Raw genomic sequence first — 14,579 nt, 5'->3', positions numbered from 1 at the left:
CTCACAATCTACAAGGGTTAGGTGAGGATACAATAGGCGAGGATAGAGCTGGTCGTGCAGTGGCTTGGTCGAGCAGTGGTTACTACTGGTTGTAGGCTTGTCGGAAGAGGTGGGTCTTCAGGTTCTTTTTGAAGGTTTCGATGGTAGGTGAGAGTCTAATATGTTGTGGTAGAGAGTTTCAGAGTAGGGGGGATGCGCGGGAGAAATCTTGTATGCGATTATGGGAAGAGGAGATAAGAGGGGAGTAGAGAAGGAGATCTTGTGAGGGTTGGAGGTTGCGTGCAGGTAAGTACCGGGAGACGAGGTCACAGATGTATGGTGGAGACAGGCTGTGGATGGCTTTGTATGTCATGGTTAGGGTTTTAAACTGGAGTCTTTGGGCAATGGGGAGCCAGTGCAGGGATTGACAGAGGGGAGAGGCCGGGGAATAGCGGGGGGACAGGTGGATTAGTCGGGCAGCGGAGTTTAGAATAGATTGGAGGGGTGCGAGAGTGTTAGAGGGGAGTCCACAGAGCAGGAGGTTGCAGTAGTCAAGGCGCGAGATAATGAGGGCATGGACTAGGGTTTTTGCAGATTCTTGGTTGAGGAATGAACGGATCCGTGAAATATTTTTGAGTTGAAGTCGGCAGGAAGTGGAAAGGGCTTGTATATGTGGTTTGAAAGAGAGATCAGTGTCAAGGATTACCCCGAAGCAACGAGCTTGTGGGACTGTGGAGAGTGGGCAGCCGTTTACTTTAATGGATAGGGGTCCGTTGGGGGGATTGAGTGAGACGGGGGAAAGATGATGAGTTCTGTTTTATCCATATTAAGTTTTAGAAATCTTATCGGAGAAGACGGATGAAATAGCGGACAGACATTGTAGGATTCTGGTTAGTAGGGTAGTGATATCTGGTCCAGAGATGTAGATCTGTGTTTCATCAACACAGAGGTGATACTGAAAGCTATGAGATTCTATGAGCTGTCCCAGGCCGAAGGTGTAGATGGAGAAGAGCAGGGGCCCTAGGACTGAACCTTGCGGGACTCCGACAGATAGGGATCGCGGGGAGGAGGTGGTGTGCGAGTGGGAGACGCTGAATGTCCAGTCTGTTAGGTATGACGCAATCCAAGATAGGGCCAAGTCTGTGATGCCAAGAGATGAGATGGTCTGTAGTAATAGGGAATGGTCCACTGTGTCAAAGGCAGAGGACAGGTCCAGGAGGAGGAGCACAGAGTAGTGTCTCTTGGCCTTGGCGGTTAATAGGTTATTGGTGACCTTAGTTAGGGCAGTTTCAGTGGAGTGCTGCTTCCGGAAGCCAGATTGTAAGCGGTCGAAGAGGAAGCAAGAAGAGATGTGGGTGGACAGTTCAAGATGGATGTGTTGTTCCAGTAGTTTTGAGGCATGATATGGGGCGATAGCTAAATGCAGAGGATGGGTCAAGGGAGAGCTTTTTGAGGATATGTGTGATTGAAACATGTTTAAAGCTTGAGAGGAAAACACCAGTTGTTAGTGATAGGTTGAAGAGATAGGTTAGGGTTGGGATGAAGACTGTGGTGAGGTTTGAGATGAAGTGGGATGGGATTGGGTGGTGAGATGTGATCTTGAGAGTAGAGTGGAGAGTTTATTTTCTGTAATGGTGGAGAAGTTGGATTTGGAGGTGGAGGGCTGGGCAGTTAGGAAGAAGGGCTCTGGGGGTTGTCCACCAAAACTGACTCTGATGTTATCAATCTTCTGCTTGAAAAATGAGGCAAAGTCTTCAGCTGAGATGAGTGGAGAGGGGGGAGGTGCTAGGGGATGGAGGAGAGAATTGAAGGTGTTGAATGGTTGTTTAGAGTTGTGAGACAGGGAGGATATGAGAGATGAGAAATAGGTTTGTTTAGCTGTGGCAAGTGTGGCCTTGAAAGTAGTGAGGGACTGTTTGAATGCGATGAAGTCCTCGTTGGAGTGGGATCTTTTCCATCTCCGCCCAGCAACCCTGGAAGCCCTTCTCAGTTCTTTAGTCAGGCTGGTGTGCCAGGGCTGTCTATTGATTTTGTGAGCTTTGGTATGTGTGAGAGGGAGAACTGATTCCAGAGCTGCAGCTATTGTGGTGTTATATAGAGTGGCAGCGGCTTCCGCATTGTGTAAGGAACTTATGTCTGTAAGAGGGAGAAGGGATTCAGACAGTGAGTGTAGATCGAGGTTTTTAAGATTTCTGCGAGGGTGTGCGAGTTCGTGGAGTGGACCTGGAGTGAAGAGGGAAGAGAATGTAAGTAGGTTGTGGTCAGAAAGAGGAAGAGGTGAGTTAGAGAGGTTGGATAGGGAGCAGGGGCGAGTGTAGATGAGGTCCAGTCTGTGGCCATCTTTGTGAGTGGCTGAAGGAGACCATTGAGTGAGGCTGAAGGAGGAAGTGAGAGATTGAAGCTTAGTGACAGCTGAGAGGGAAGTGTCAATGGGGATGTTGAAGTGGCCCAAGATGATAGTGGGGATGTCAGTGGAGAGGAAATAAAGTAGCCAGGTGGTGAAGTGGTCAAAGAAGGTGGTGGCTGGCCCTGGGGGGTGGTAAATAACAGCCAGTTGGAGGGGGAGTAGATGCGCACAGAGTGCACCTCAAAGGAAGGGAGGGTAACAGAGGGTGCCATTGGGATTGGAGTGAAGGAGCAGTTATCTGACAGGAGAAAACCAACTCCTCCACCATGCTTGGGGCGGGGGGCGTGGGAAAGGTGGAATCCACTACTCTGTGGACAACTCCTTCTCTATTCCTATATCTCCCCCAGTATAATAAGAACACTTATACTCACCTCAAGCACCAGATCCATTCCATTGGTGTCAGCACTGGCTCTCCTGCTGATTTAGGATCACAGACCACAACAAAGAGCTAGCGATAAGCAAACGGAGCAAATTTTTTAACAAAATCCGAATTCCAAAAATGATCTTGAGCCTCAAATACATGCATTTAGGTTAAAAAAATAAAATAATTGTCACCAAAGTTGGACAACCCCTCTAATGCTCCATGCACTGCCGGGGATGGTGTAATATTGTTATAGGTGTTATGTTATTATTTTACTCAGGGGTGGTGGTGACAAAGGGATTGAGAAGGGGTTGTCTTGAGTAGTGGACAACCCATTTAATGGACCCTTGATGGTGTAAGAAATATAAAAGCCTATTGTCACTTATTGGACCAGCAAAGTTCCCCTGCACTCAGTAGTATGTTCTCTATCTCTGTTGGCATCGCTTTTAGCGGGGGACGGGGGCAGATGCAAGGTAACGTGACCACCACTGTCAGTTAGTGACCACTGATTGGCTGTAGCCTTCACATTCTGTCTAAACAAGAAGACACCACACTGGGCCGCTTAAGGGTAACTTAAAGGAGTATTCTCAGGTTTGAACGTTATTTTCAATCCAAAGTATAAGGGATAATTTTCTGATCGCTGGAGGTCTGACTGCTGTGGTCCCCAACGATCATGAGAATCAGGGCTCCAAAGGTCCTTGGCTGAATGGAGTAGAGGTCGATCATGTGTACTGCAATAGGAGTGGTGAAGATCAGCTGATCGCTGCGATCTCCAGCATTCCCATTAAGAGTGAATGGAGCGGTAGTGAGCATGGTTTTTGCGAATGATGATTGCCACGGTGGTCGGACCCCAGCAAATTGTCCCATATCCCATGGATAGGGGATACTGTTTAAACTTGAAAACACCCGTTTAAGAAGAGCAGTGGAGAACCACTTTACATTTTGGTCATCTTTACAATGGTTATTGCTGTGAGCCCTCGTTATTGCTTTTTTTTCACACAGTAAATCTGCAATGAAATATACAATATGAATACTCTTATGGATTTTATGCAGATTTTGACACCAATTTGACTGGATGTTTGGTAAAGATTTAAATCTGCCTTGTTTCTGCAACAGAATAGAACTTGTGATGGAAAATCTGCAGTTAGGTGCTAGCAAATTATTCAGATTCTAAATATTCCACCATTTTTGTCCACATCTCCTATCCAGACGTAGGTGCCTCCATTGTTTCGGAATGCAGGCAAACCTTGCGTAGTCTGGTCTTGGTGGGTTGTGTTGTTCGAAATAATATTCATTTAGAGGGGAATGTAGACATTTTTATTTTATACTGTATGTCATTAGCACAGAGTATAAGACTGGTTGTTGCATAAAGTGTTATTAGTCTGTGCCATTGAGGTGGTATTCATGTACTTTACAAATATTTTAGTAGTAGCCAAGTCTAAAGTGCTGCAGTTCTAGATGGCTCGGACCCTGTGAATTACTTGTTTCTTTTCTATCATTCTCAGCTTTTGCAGAATTACAGACCGATATCAACGAATTGACTAGTGATCTGGATCGCTCAGGTATTCCCTACCTGGATTATCGTACCTATGCCATGAGAGTGCTTTTTCCTGGAATAGAGGATCATCCTGTGCTTCGAGAATTGGAGGTTAGAGTCGCCATATTTCTTAACTTTTTAGCTGTCGGGATAAATGGAATTGTTGCACATCCTCATCAGCTAACACCTAACCTGTGTCCATTCATCACTGTTGGGAATCGGCACTTAAACAGCATAGTTGCCATATTTAGGTGCAGGTTGCCTTCACAAGGTCCAGTGTAAATGAATTGGGGCGCAGGTATCCAGAAATGTTAGACTTCTTCTGCTTGAAGTACATATTGCTTGAACAAGTTTTTTCACTTTTGTCACATTAGGTATTATAGACTTCTATTAGGGCTGCCTAAGAATTCTGTTTCAAGGCCCTGACAATACTATATATGTGCTAGATATGAACTTAAGGAGCATTGTAATACTGATATATTCAAGATGGGTCTACCTGTCCTGCAGTCGATGATGGTACCTCTCATGCATCCGTCGCCTTCATTATGGCAATGCATGTACACTCAATGAGTTACTAGGCAGCTTGGCAAATGCAGGAGGTAGTGTATGTCAGACAGGATCTTTCTGGCTACCGGCGCAGGCTGTTTTCTGTTAACTCTGTGTCTCAGAACAGCTATGGGTCATTGACCCACTGTGATGGACTGCAGCCGAGCTGCGAGTCGCTGCAGAGATGCCGGTAATGAATTCCAGGGAAGGTAATGACCTAATATTAAACGTGTCTCAAGGGAAGTACAGATAAGAGGGGGCTAGAAATTCACATGAGAAAGGCAGAGTGGTGGCATTGCAGAAAGGTTGGGTTATGCATGAAGAATATGTAGAAGACATGGCACTTCTACTGTACTGTTGTCTTGTACAGCGCCAGGTGTATGTGTCCGCTTTAGTGCATCGTCCAATAGCTGCCTCACAATCATGTGTCATTCTCCCATTTATACATGCAGTCTCCCAGTCAATGGACAATTGTATATTTCTAGAAGCCTTGCAGCAATTCATCATTTCCCTTTGTTTTATTTTTACAACAAAAATCCTAACTTTAGCGATGCCTTTGTTTTGACTGTCTTCCAGCATGCAAGCAGTTAACCGTAGTCATAAAAGTCTCTTAATCCTTCCATCCATTCCTTTAGGTTCAAGGCAATGGACAACAGAGTGTGGAGAAAGCCTTGAAGCTCTTTGCACAGCTGATCAACAACAAGGTTTTCCTACTGACTTTCATCCGCACCCTGGAGATGCAGCGTAGTTTTTCCATGCGTGACAGAGGAAACGTGGCCTCGCTCATCATGACGGCTTTGCAAGGGAAGCTTGAATATGCGACAGATGTCTTGAAACAGCTTCTCTCAGACTTGATTGAGAAGAACCTAGAGAACAAGAATCACCCCAAGCTGCTGCTGCGAAGGTAAGGATGGGGATCATGGAAGCTGTTTGGAGCGCTTCCTCGAATCCTGACTTTTTACACCCCTTTCGTTCTTGCCATACAACACTTATAAAGATTTCTTTTATCCTTATTTATATGACCAAGGGCAGTCCGGTGGCTCAGTAGTTAGCACTGCAGCCTTGCAGCACTCGGATCCTGGTTCACATCTCATCAAGGACAACATCTACAAGGAGTTTCCCCATGTTTGCATTCTCCAGTTTCCTCCCACACTCCAAAGTCATACTGATAGGGAATTTAAATTATGAGCCCCCAATGGGTACGGCAATAAAAATGTCTGTAGAGTGCTGTGGAACATGATGGTGCTATATAAGCAATGCATAGTAATGACTATTGTGCACATTTTAATGATTGTAGATTTATTTTATGTATCGCTATCTAGATGTATAATATATAGTTCTTATGGACTCCGTTGTGGTACATTCACACAGAAATTCTGAAGATTTTTAGCATTTTCAGCACCAGACATTTGTTTAAGTTATGAATAAAATCTATCCACTTGTAGATTTAATGTATATGAGGAGAACAAATAGTGGCACACACCCGTCCTGTAAAATCCAATATCTTCTTTCAGAAAAACATATTTAAATCTGGCTGCAGAGAGGGAAGCCGCACATGTGCTCCTTCCCTCTCTACAGCCAGTTTTAAACATGTTTTTCTGAATAAAGACATTGGATTTTACAGGATCGTTGAGTGCCACTAATTGTTCTTCTTACGGTATATACGTGTTTTCAACTTATCATGTGAGCATCCGGTACCTGCAGGCCATCATACACAATCTTATTGCTCCATGACTGGTGAGACATCAGTCCTTCCTTTGCATTATGTGATATTGTCTTGTGATAGAAGCAGAGACATAGGTGGAAGTCCCAACGGCCCAATCTGTACCAAGAGCTCATGAATCCATACATTCCCTTTTGTGCAATCATCTAATTTGGCAGATGAGCCCTTAAAGAATCAGGGACAGGAGTCTATGTCTTCTCTGCAAGGATTGACTCCTTTGGATTTTGCATTCTGTATTGCTAGCTTCAGTCCCAAACTTAAAGGGAATCTGCCAGCAGGATTACATACCCCAAACTATTTATATGCATATGTAGCTTCTTAAAAGACAAAGGTCAGCAATGACTTTATATGACAGTCCATCCCCCCTTTACTGAGAAATCTGTGATTACATTGATATGAAAATTAGACTAGATCTGAAGCCGCTGTCGCACAAGATAGAGGCTGTCAGTCAAGCAGGATGCGGATACACTGGGCTGGAAAAGAGCTGGAGTGACAGAGGCTTCAGATCTACAAATAGTTATTCAACCTCATTTGCAGATCAATTCAGACGCTGATTTCCCAGTAATGAGGATTGTTAATTGGATCGGACTGGCCATGTAATGGTATTGTTGGTCTTGTCTTTAAAAGAACTACATGCACACATAAATAGTTGTGTAGAAAGGGCGAAAGATTCCCTTTAAACATTGAAAACAAGTTATCACTTATTTGTGGAATAGATGGAAACTTGCTAATCGGTGGAACGTTTATGCCCGTTACAAGAGGACACGTCAGTCTGGGCACTCAAGTCCTGTGACATTCATTCTCTGGAGCTGCCACAAAAAGTGAGTGCAGCGCTCAGCAGCCCCATAGAGAATGAATGGAGTGGAGGTCACATGTGGCTGCTCCATACTAATGGGGTAAATGTTCCCCATTCTACCAGCGATCGGACCCCCACAAGTAACAAGTTATCACCAATTCTTTGGATAAATCCGGAAGTAACTTATTTTCTCTGGACAACCCCTTTTAAAGAAGTGGTAATAGTATAACGTCCTGACTTTCAGTTACTGGTGGCCTCAGATGGGCTTTTCTACATTTGTACCTTTTCTCCAGATAACCTGCAATAACAAATGACTGTCAAGGAGAAATTATATAGCAGCGTGGTTGTATAAAGTAGACAGGGTTAGAATTTAGCCTGATTATCAGAGCCTTGCTGCCATCCCTCCTGATCACACTGTCATTGCGGTGCCCTTGGTCAGGTGGTGCAGTGACAGCTCCGTCAAGTAGATGCTGATAGCATGAGTCAGCGGAGGATCAGCCTGTGACAAGCACGGTGAGCCTCTCGGAGGTCAGGACCACGGGCTGCTTACAATTGTAAGACATCTAAGCCCGTAGCTGGCAGGGAAATAGCAATAGCAGGTAAACAGTGGGCATGCATTATTACCAGGGATAAGTGGGTCAAGATGCCTATGCTCTACTTGTTTAGTATGTTCCTCACACTGCCCCAGTCTGAGCAGGTAGGTTATTAGCGTCTCAAATTGACTTTATAAGCAGCCGAATGCTTCACAGCAAGGATGCAATCTTGACAAAGCTTCCTCCGCACTCGGTAATACTTATTGTGCCGCTTTCATGTTCTCATTTAAATTTTTACAATTAAAGTGCCAATGATAACCTCCTGGCATCGCTCCAGCTTTTGACAGTGATGTGCAGATAACACGGCTTTCAGAGCGACTCCTGCTTGGCTACTGATTATGCATTTCCAGCGTCATACCTCCCATCATTTCAAGTGGCCAAAGAGGCACACTTAGCAGATTAGCATAAGCAGACATTTCTGCCAGCCGCTCTAGACTCGCATATAACAGCCAGCCCACAGATAATGCGGCATTAGGCATTCATTATATCGGTAATGTTCTCCAGTACAGGGCGCTGAACCGCTTACTGATTATACAGGCGACTCCATGTCAAATCTAGCCCTGTTACATACGTATGTAAAGCCCATGACCTTAGCATTATCCCTGAGATGCAGAATAGCGATTCTCTGAATTAGCACTAACCATCTACACCTCATATCTCATTCTCCATTGTACTGCATGTCCGGCAATGGCTACATGATAACGCTGCCCTTTATCAGGACCGATCTGCACCGTTATCATGGCTGCTCTCTGGGAGCCATCTCGTGGGAAGGCGGCAGACATGCCTTTCATCTGGCCCCATGTGTGCCGGTGCTGTATCTAAGATATCTGCTTTATAAGCGCTATATCCCAAGACTTTATAGATTTAGACTTAATACATGATAAAAATTGTTTGGCAAATGAGAAATAAAAGTATCATCTTACTATATATTTATTATATATGGGCTTCCCTGTTAAAATAGCCCAGCGTTCTTATTAGCCCCTAGGATGTAGCGATTTGGCCACATATTGCAGTTGGTTCCCCGTTGGGAGATGAAGGCTCAAGAAAACGGCTTACGGTGAGATAAAGTGGAAAGGCCGTCGTAACACCCCATGCAGCAGAACAGTTTACAATGCAAAATTACCACTAGAAATGCCATTGTTCCAGAGGGACGTAGCAATGCTTTGGAGGACAATGAAGGTTGTATGGTCAATAGTGAAGCACTTTTCTCTCTTCTATGTCGGGATAACATGTGGAGTACAGCTAAGACTTGTAAGTACCGTGATACAGTAATCCTTGGATTAACCCCAGATCTGTAGACACTATGTGTGTATTCAGATATACTAGAGTAGGTATTCTCCATATTTTCTGTACATTGTAATTTGTTTTAAATGTGAGACCTGATACTTTGTATGGTGTGCAATTTAAATATATACATATACAAACATTCAAACATTGAATATTTATTTATTTTACAAATTTATATGAAGCCATTAATTCCACAGCGCTTTTAAGACTTTATCATCGCTGTCCCCATTGGGGCTCACAATCTACATTCCCTATCAGTATGTCTTTGGAGTGCAGGAGGAAACCTGAGACCCCAGAGGAAACCCACGCAAACACAGGGAGGACATACAAACTCCTTGCAGATGTTGTCCTTGGTGGGATTTGAACCCAGCGCTGAAAGGCTGCAATGCTAACCACCGAGGCACACGTGAAATGACAGTGGGGAAAAAAGTATTTAGTCAGCGACCAATTGTGCAAGTTCACTTAAGTTCCACTTAAAAAGATGAGAGAGGCCTGTAATTGACATCATAGGTAGACCACAACTATGAGAGACAAAAACAAATCCAGAAAATCACCTTGTCTGATTTGGCAAGATTAATTTTGCAAATTACAGTATGGTGGAAAATAAGTATTTGGTCATTAAAAAAAAGTCTGAGCGTCTGACGAGCGGCGGGCGCCTCTTAATGATTCAGGAGTGTCTGGCGAGTGATGTAGGGTTCTTAATGAATCAGGAGTGTCTGACGAGTGGCACACGCCTCTTAATGAATCAGGAGCGTCTGATGAGTGGCGCACGCCTCTTAATGAATCAGGAGCTTCTGACGAGTAGCGCATGCCTCTTAATGAATCTGGAGCGTCTGGCGAGTGACGTAGGGTTCTTAATGAATCAGGAGCGTCTGACGAGTGACATAGGGTTCTTATTGAATCAGTAGTGTATGACGAGTGACGTAGGGTTCTTAATCAGGAGCATCTGACGAGCGGCACATGCCTCTTAATGAATCAGGAGCATCTGACGATTGGTGCACACCTCTTATTGAATCATGAGCGTCTGACGAGTGGCGCACGCATATCAGGAGTGTCTGACAATTGGCGCACGCCTCTTAATGAATCAGGAGTGTCTGACGAAGTGGGGTGCACCTTTCTGTGTGCTGCACCACAAATCTTACTTGAGTTCCTAACTGGAATTTTTGGCGTAAGGAATTCCAGAGCTTGTCATGAATTAGATGAGCCGTGGCATCCTGCCCTCATCTCATCCAGCTACCCTCATTTTGGCTGAACTTGGAAAAACTGGAGTGAAAATGCCAACACTTGCACATTTTTTTGCGCACAAATGTTGAAACTTTAAAAAAAAAAAGTGAAATATGTGAAATGTAACTGCATTACTGCTCTGTATACTGCATGTACAGGTCCTTCTCAAAAAATTAGCATATAGTGTTAAATTTCATTATTTACCATAATGTAATGATTACAATTAAACTTTCATATATTATAGATTCATTATCCACCAACTGAAATTTGTCAGGTCTTTTATTGTTTTAATACTGATGATTTTGGCCTACAACTCCTGATAACCCAAAAAACCTGTCTCAATAAATTAGCATATTTCACCCGTCCAATCAAATAAAAGTGTTTTTTAATAACAAACAAAAAAACCATCAAATAATAATGTTCAGTTATGCACTCAATACTTGGTCGGGAATCCTTTGGCAGAAATGACTGCTTCAATGCGGCGTGGCATGGAGGCAATCAGCCTGTGACACTGCTGAGATGTTATGGAGGCCCAGGATGCTTCAATAGCGGCCTTAAGCTCATCCAGAGTGTTGGGTCTTGCGTCTCTCAACTTTCTCTTCACAATATCCCACAGATTCTCTATGGGGTTCAGGTCAGGAGAGTTGGCAGGCCAATTGAGCACAGTAATACCATGGTCAGTAAACCATTTACCAGTGGTTTTGGCACTGTGAGCAGGTGCCAGGTCGTGCTGAAAAATGAAATCTTCATCTCCATAAAGCATTTCAGCCGATGGAAGCATGAAGTGCTCCAAAATCTCCTGATAGCTAGCTGCATTGACCCTGCCCTTGATGAAACACAGTGGACCAACACCAGCAGCTGACATGGCACCCCACACCATCACTGACTGTGGGTACTTGACACTGGACTTCAGGCATTTTGGCATTTCCTTCTCCCCAGTCTTCCTCCAGACTCTGGCACCTTGATTTCCGAATGACATGCAAAATTTGCTTTCATCAGAAAAAAGTACTTGGGACCACTTAGCAACAGTCCAGTGCTGCTTCTCTGTAGCCCAGGTCAGGCGCTTCTGCCGCTGTTTATGGTTCAAAAGTGGCTTTACCTGGGGAATGCGGCACCTGTAGCCCATTTCCTGCACACGCCTGTGCACGGTGGCTCTGGATGTTTCCACACCAGACTCAGTCCACTGCTTCCTCAGCAATCTTCCTCAGGTTCCGGTCACCTCTTCTCGTTGTACAGTGTTTTCTGCCACATTTTTTCCTTCCAACAGACTTACCATTGAGGTGCCTTGATACAGCACTCTGGGAACAGCCTATTTGTTGAGAAATTTCTTTCTGGGTCTTACCCTCTTGCTTGAGGGTGTCAATGATGGCCTTCTTGACATCTGTCAGGTCGCTAGTCTTACCCATGATGGGGGTTTTGAGTAATGAACCAGGCAGGGAGTTTTTAAAAGCCTCAGGTATCTTTTGCATGGGTTTAGAGTTAATTAGTTGATTCAGAAGATTAGGGTAATAGGTCGTTTAGAGAACCTTTTCTTGATATGCTAATTTATTGAGACAGGTTTTTTGGGTTATCAGGAGTTGTATGCCAAAATCATCAGTATTAAAACAATAAAAGACCTGACAAATTTCAGTTGGTGGATAATGAATCTATAATATATGAAAGTTTAATTGTAATCATTACATTATGGTAAATAATGAAATTTAACACTATATGCTAATTTTTTGAGAAGGACCTGTATATTATCCCAATGAGGGATGCCGAGCAGCAGCGCCTGGAGAACCACAGTTTGTGTGCCTCTAAGAACACTCCATTTGGCTTGGTTTATGGTCCACAGGCTTCGGTTAATGTTATCATACATGGTGGCCACCTTTAATTGGGCCACCTTTGCCCCGCAGTCGTGTAAAGGTTTGCCCTCAGGCACAGGTTTCACTTCCAAACACAACAAGTGTGGCGCTGTGCACAGGAAATTGCCGTAGATTCTCGCGTGTCCGCTAACACAGAAACTGTCCCACAAGACACAATAATGGAATCCTTGTTAATTTCCCCTGGGGATTGTGGGAGAGAGGAGAAAGGAGGGGGTGTCTGTGCTTCCACTACCAGCTCGTAATATTAGTTCATCACTCTTACTGAGGAGGCTAAAAATATGCCTGAATGAGAAATATTAACCCTCCGCCCGTGAGTAACCCCTTCAGAACCAGCAGCATGCAATGACTAACACTTATCTTGCAGAAATTCCGTAATGGGGCATATGAAAGCGCTTATCAATGCGTGGATGTGTCTCTAGAGGACAGCGGCTGAACTGTCGCCCGGACCCACTACTAACATAAATGGGGGGAGTCAGTGTTTGCAGAGACGGGATCCCCCAGGCTTATATAATGCCACTGTAGAGGAGCCCCTCTCCTAAGCAAATCATTCCCATCCTCTCTGCCATTAATAAGAGCTGTTCCCATTGACGTTTTCAGTGCTGGGGGAATAAGGAGATGGATTAACCCTGTTGTGACCACACTACATCAATGCAGCGGCTCAAACAGTGCCGCCCCCCCTGAGGCCTCGCGGCAAGGACACATCCATTATTTTTGGGAAACGGTAAATATTAATGCGGAGCAGGAAAGATCAGTCGTGGCCTGAGGGAGAATACACAGTGAAGGGAGAGAATAAAAATCCACAGTCGTATTCCGGCAATTTAATTACATGCTTGGTTGTTTCAAAATGAAATTTGTTTGGTGACGGGATACGGAGGCAGACAGTTTTCTTGAATAAGGTGGCGGGGTGAAGTCCGTAGAGGATTGGGGGAGGACAGGGTGGGAGGCTGCTGACGATGGTGTGCGTGACCAGGGGGAATAAGCAGCGCAGGGTTAGAAAGGCAAAGCAAGTGACGAAAGACCAAATGCCACCTCCTAGGAAACATGTGCTATGTTCCGATACTCTGTCATTATTCGCTATAATTCGGGTGGCCAGGTTCGCTCTAAATTGTGTTATGGAGCGACGTGCAGTATTCAGACACATGAGCCATTAGGTCCGATCCTAGACGATGAAATGGATCTCTAGTGGAGGATAAATTGTCACATTGTGCGTCTTCTCCCTGCCCCAAAACGCATTGTAAAAGATGACCCTGTGTTGTTGAACAGGAACAGAGTCACCTTTCTCATACTGAACACTATTTTTGAGTCCAGAGCTGCCCACCGCAGCTCTTCATGAGTTATTTACTTACATTTCTACATTAAACTTTCATTCCCCCGCATGTCTAGTTTTCCCTCACCCGGTGCACAAACGTCTTTTTTCCCGGAGTTTGTGTTTTATATATGAGATATTTCACTTTTCGCTCCGGCATGTAGCGCACGTCCCCATTATCCATTCCGATCACCTGTAGCCATTTACGGTTGCAAGGGTTAAAATGCGTAGCCCACAGTAATAAATCCCGCACCTCTCCTCCCTTTTCAGTGGCTGAACGCTCTGTGGGGCGCGTTCCTTTTTCGTTAAGACGAGAAAAGAAATGTAATAATTACGGCCGCTGTGCCGGGAAGAATATAGAAAAGCAGAGATTTGTTGGAATAATCTCTGGGGTTTTGAAAATCACGCAGCTCAGGAAAAAAAAATTACAGCCGCTTTTTGAAAGGCAGATTTGTTCTTCCTTTTGTGAAGCTTAACATGAAGTGTGAACGGCTTGCACAGGATTAACAACATGAGAAGAAGGACAAAGCCCACTTATTGTATGCATTATAAGCCCCCTTCCCAGCGCTGGGGGGAGCCTCAACCAGGTCCATTCATTTACACAGAACGGCGATCATCATGGACGGGGAGACGCATGATGTTACTCTACAACAAAATCTCATGCATGGTAGTTTATTGACAGTGGAAACGTAAATCCATGGATGTAAGCGATCTGATCACATTCTTCTAAACTGCCTGGCAAGTGGCTTAAAGGGAATCTGTCACCAGGTTGTTGTTATTTAATCTGATAGCAGGATGATGTCCAGGCAGAGACCCTGATTCCAGCCATGTATCACTTACTGAACTGTTTGCTACAGTTTTGATAAAATCCCTGTTTTATCTGCTGTAGATCTGCCACTTCTCTGAATGCTGAGCTCTGTATAACCCCGCCCACATCACTGATTGGAAGATTTCT

The 14,579-nt window shown here is 44.5% G+C and overlaps 1 protein-coding gene across 1 annotated transcript in view; it reads left to right on the top strand.

Annotated features, from left to right (window-relative positions):
- PLXNA2 (plexin A2) overlaps positions 1–14,579 on the top strand; it is a 343,686-nt gene that overhangs the window by 305,847 nt on the left and 23,260 nt on the right. Inside the window, exons 21-22 of the mRNA XM_077295198.1 lie at positions 4,253–4,395; positions 5,466–5,734. Coding sequence (XP_077151313.1) covers positions 4,253–4,395; positions 5,466–5,734 — 412 coding nt within the window. The remainder of the gene's footprint in view (positions 1–4,252; positions 4,396–5,465; positions 5,735–14,579) is intronic.

Source organism: Ranitomeya variabilis, chromosome 3 (genome assembly GCF_051348905.1).
Source record: "Ranitomeya variabilis isolate aRanVar5 chromosome 3, aRanVar5.hap1, whole genome shotgun sequence".
NCBI lineage: Eukaryota > Metazoa > Chordata > Amphibia > Anura > Dendrobatidae > Ranitomeya > Ranitomeya variabilis.
This window is presented reverse-complemented; position numbering and strand designations above follow the sequence as displayed.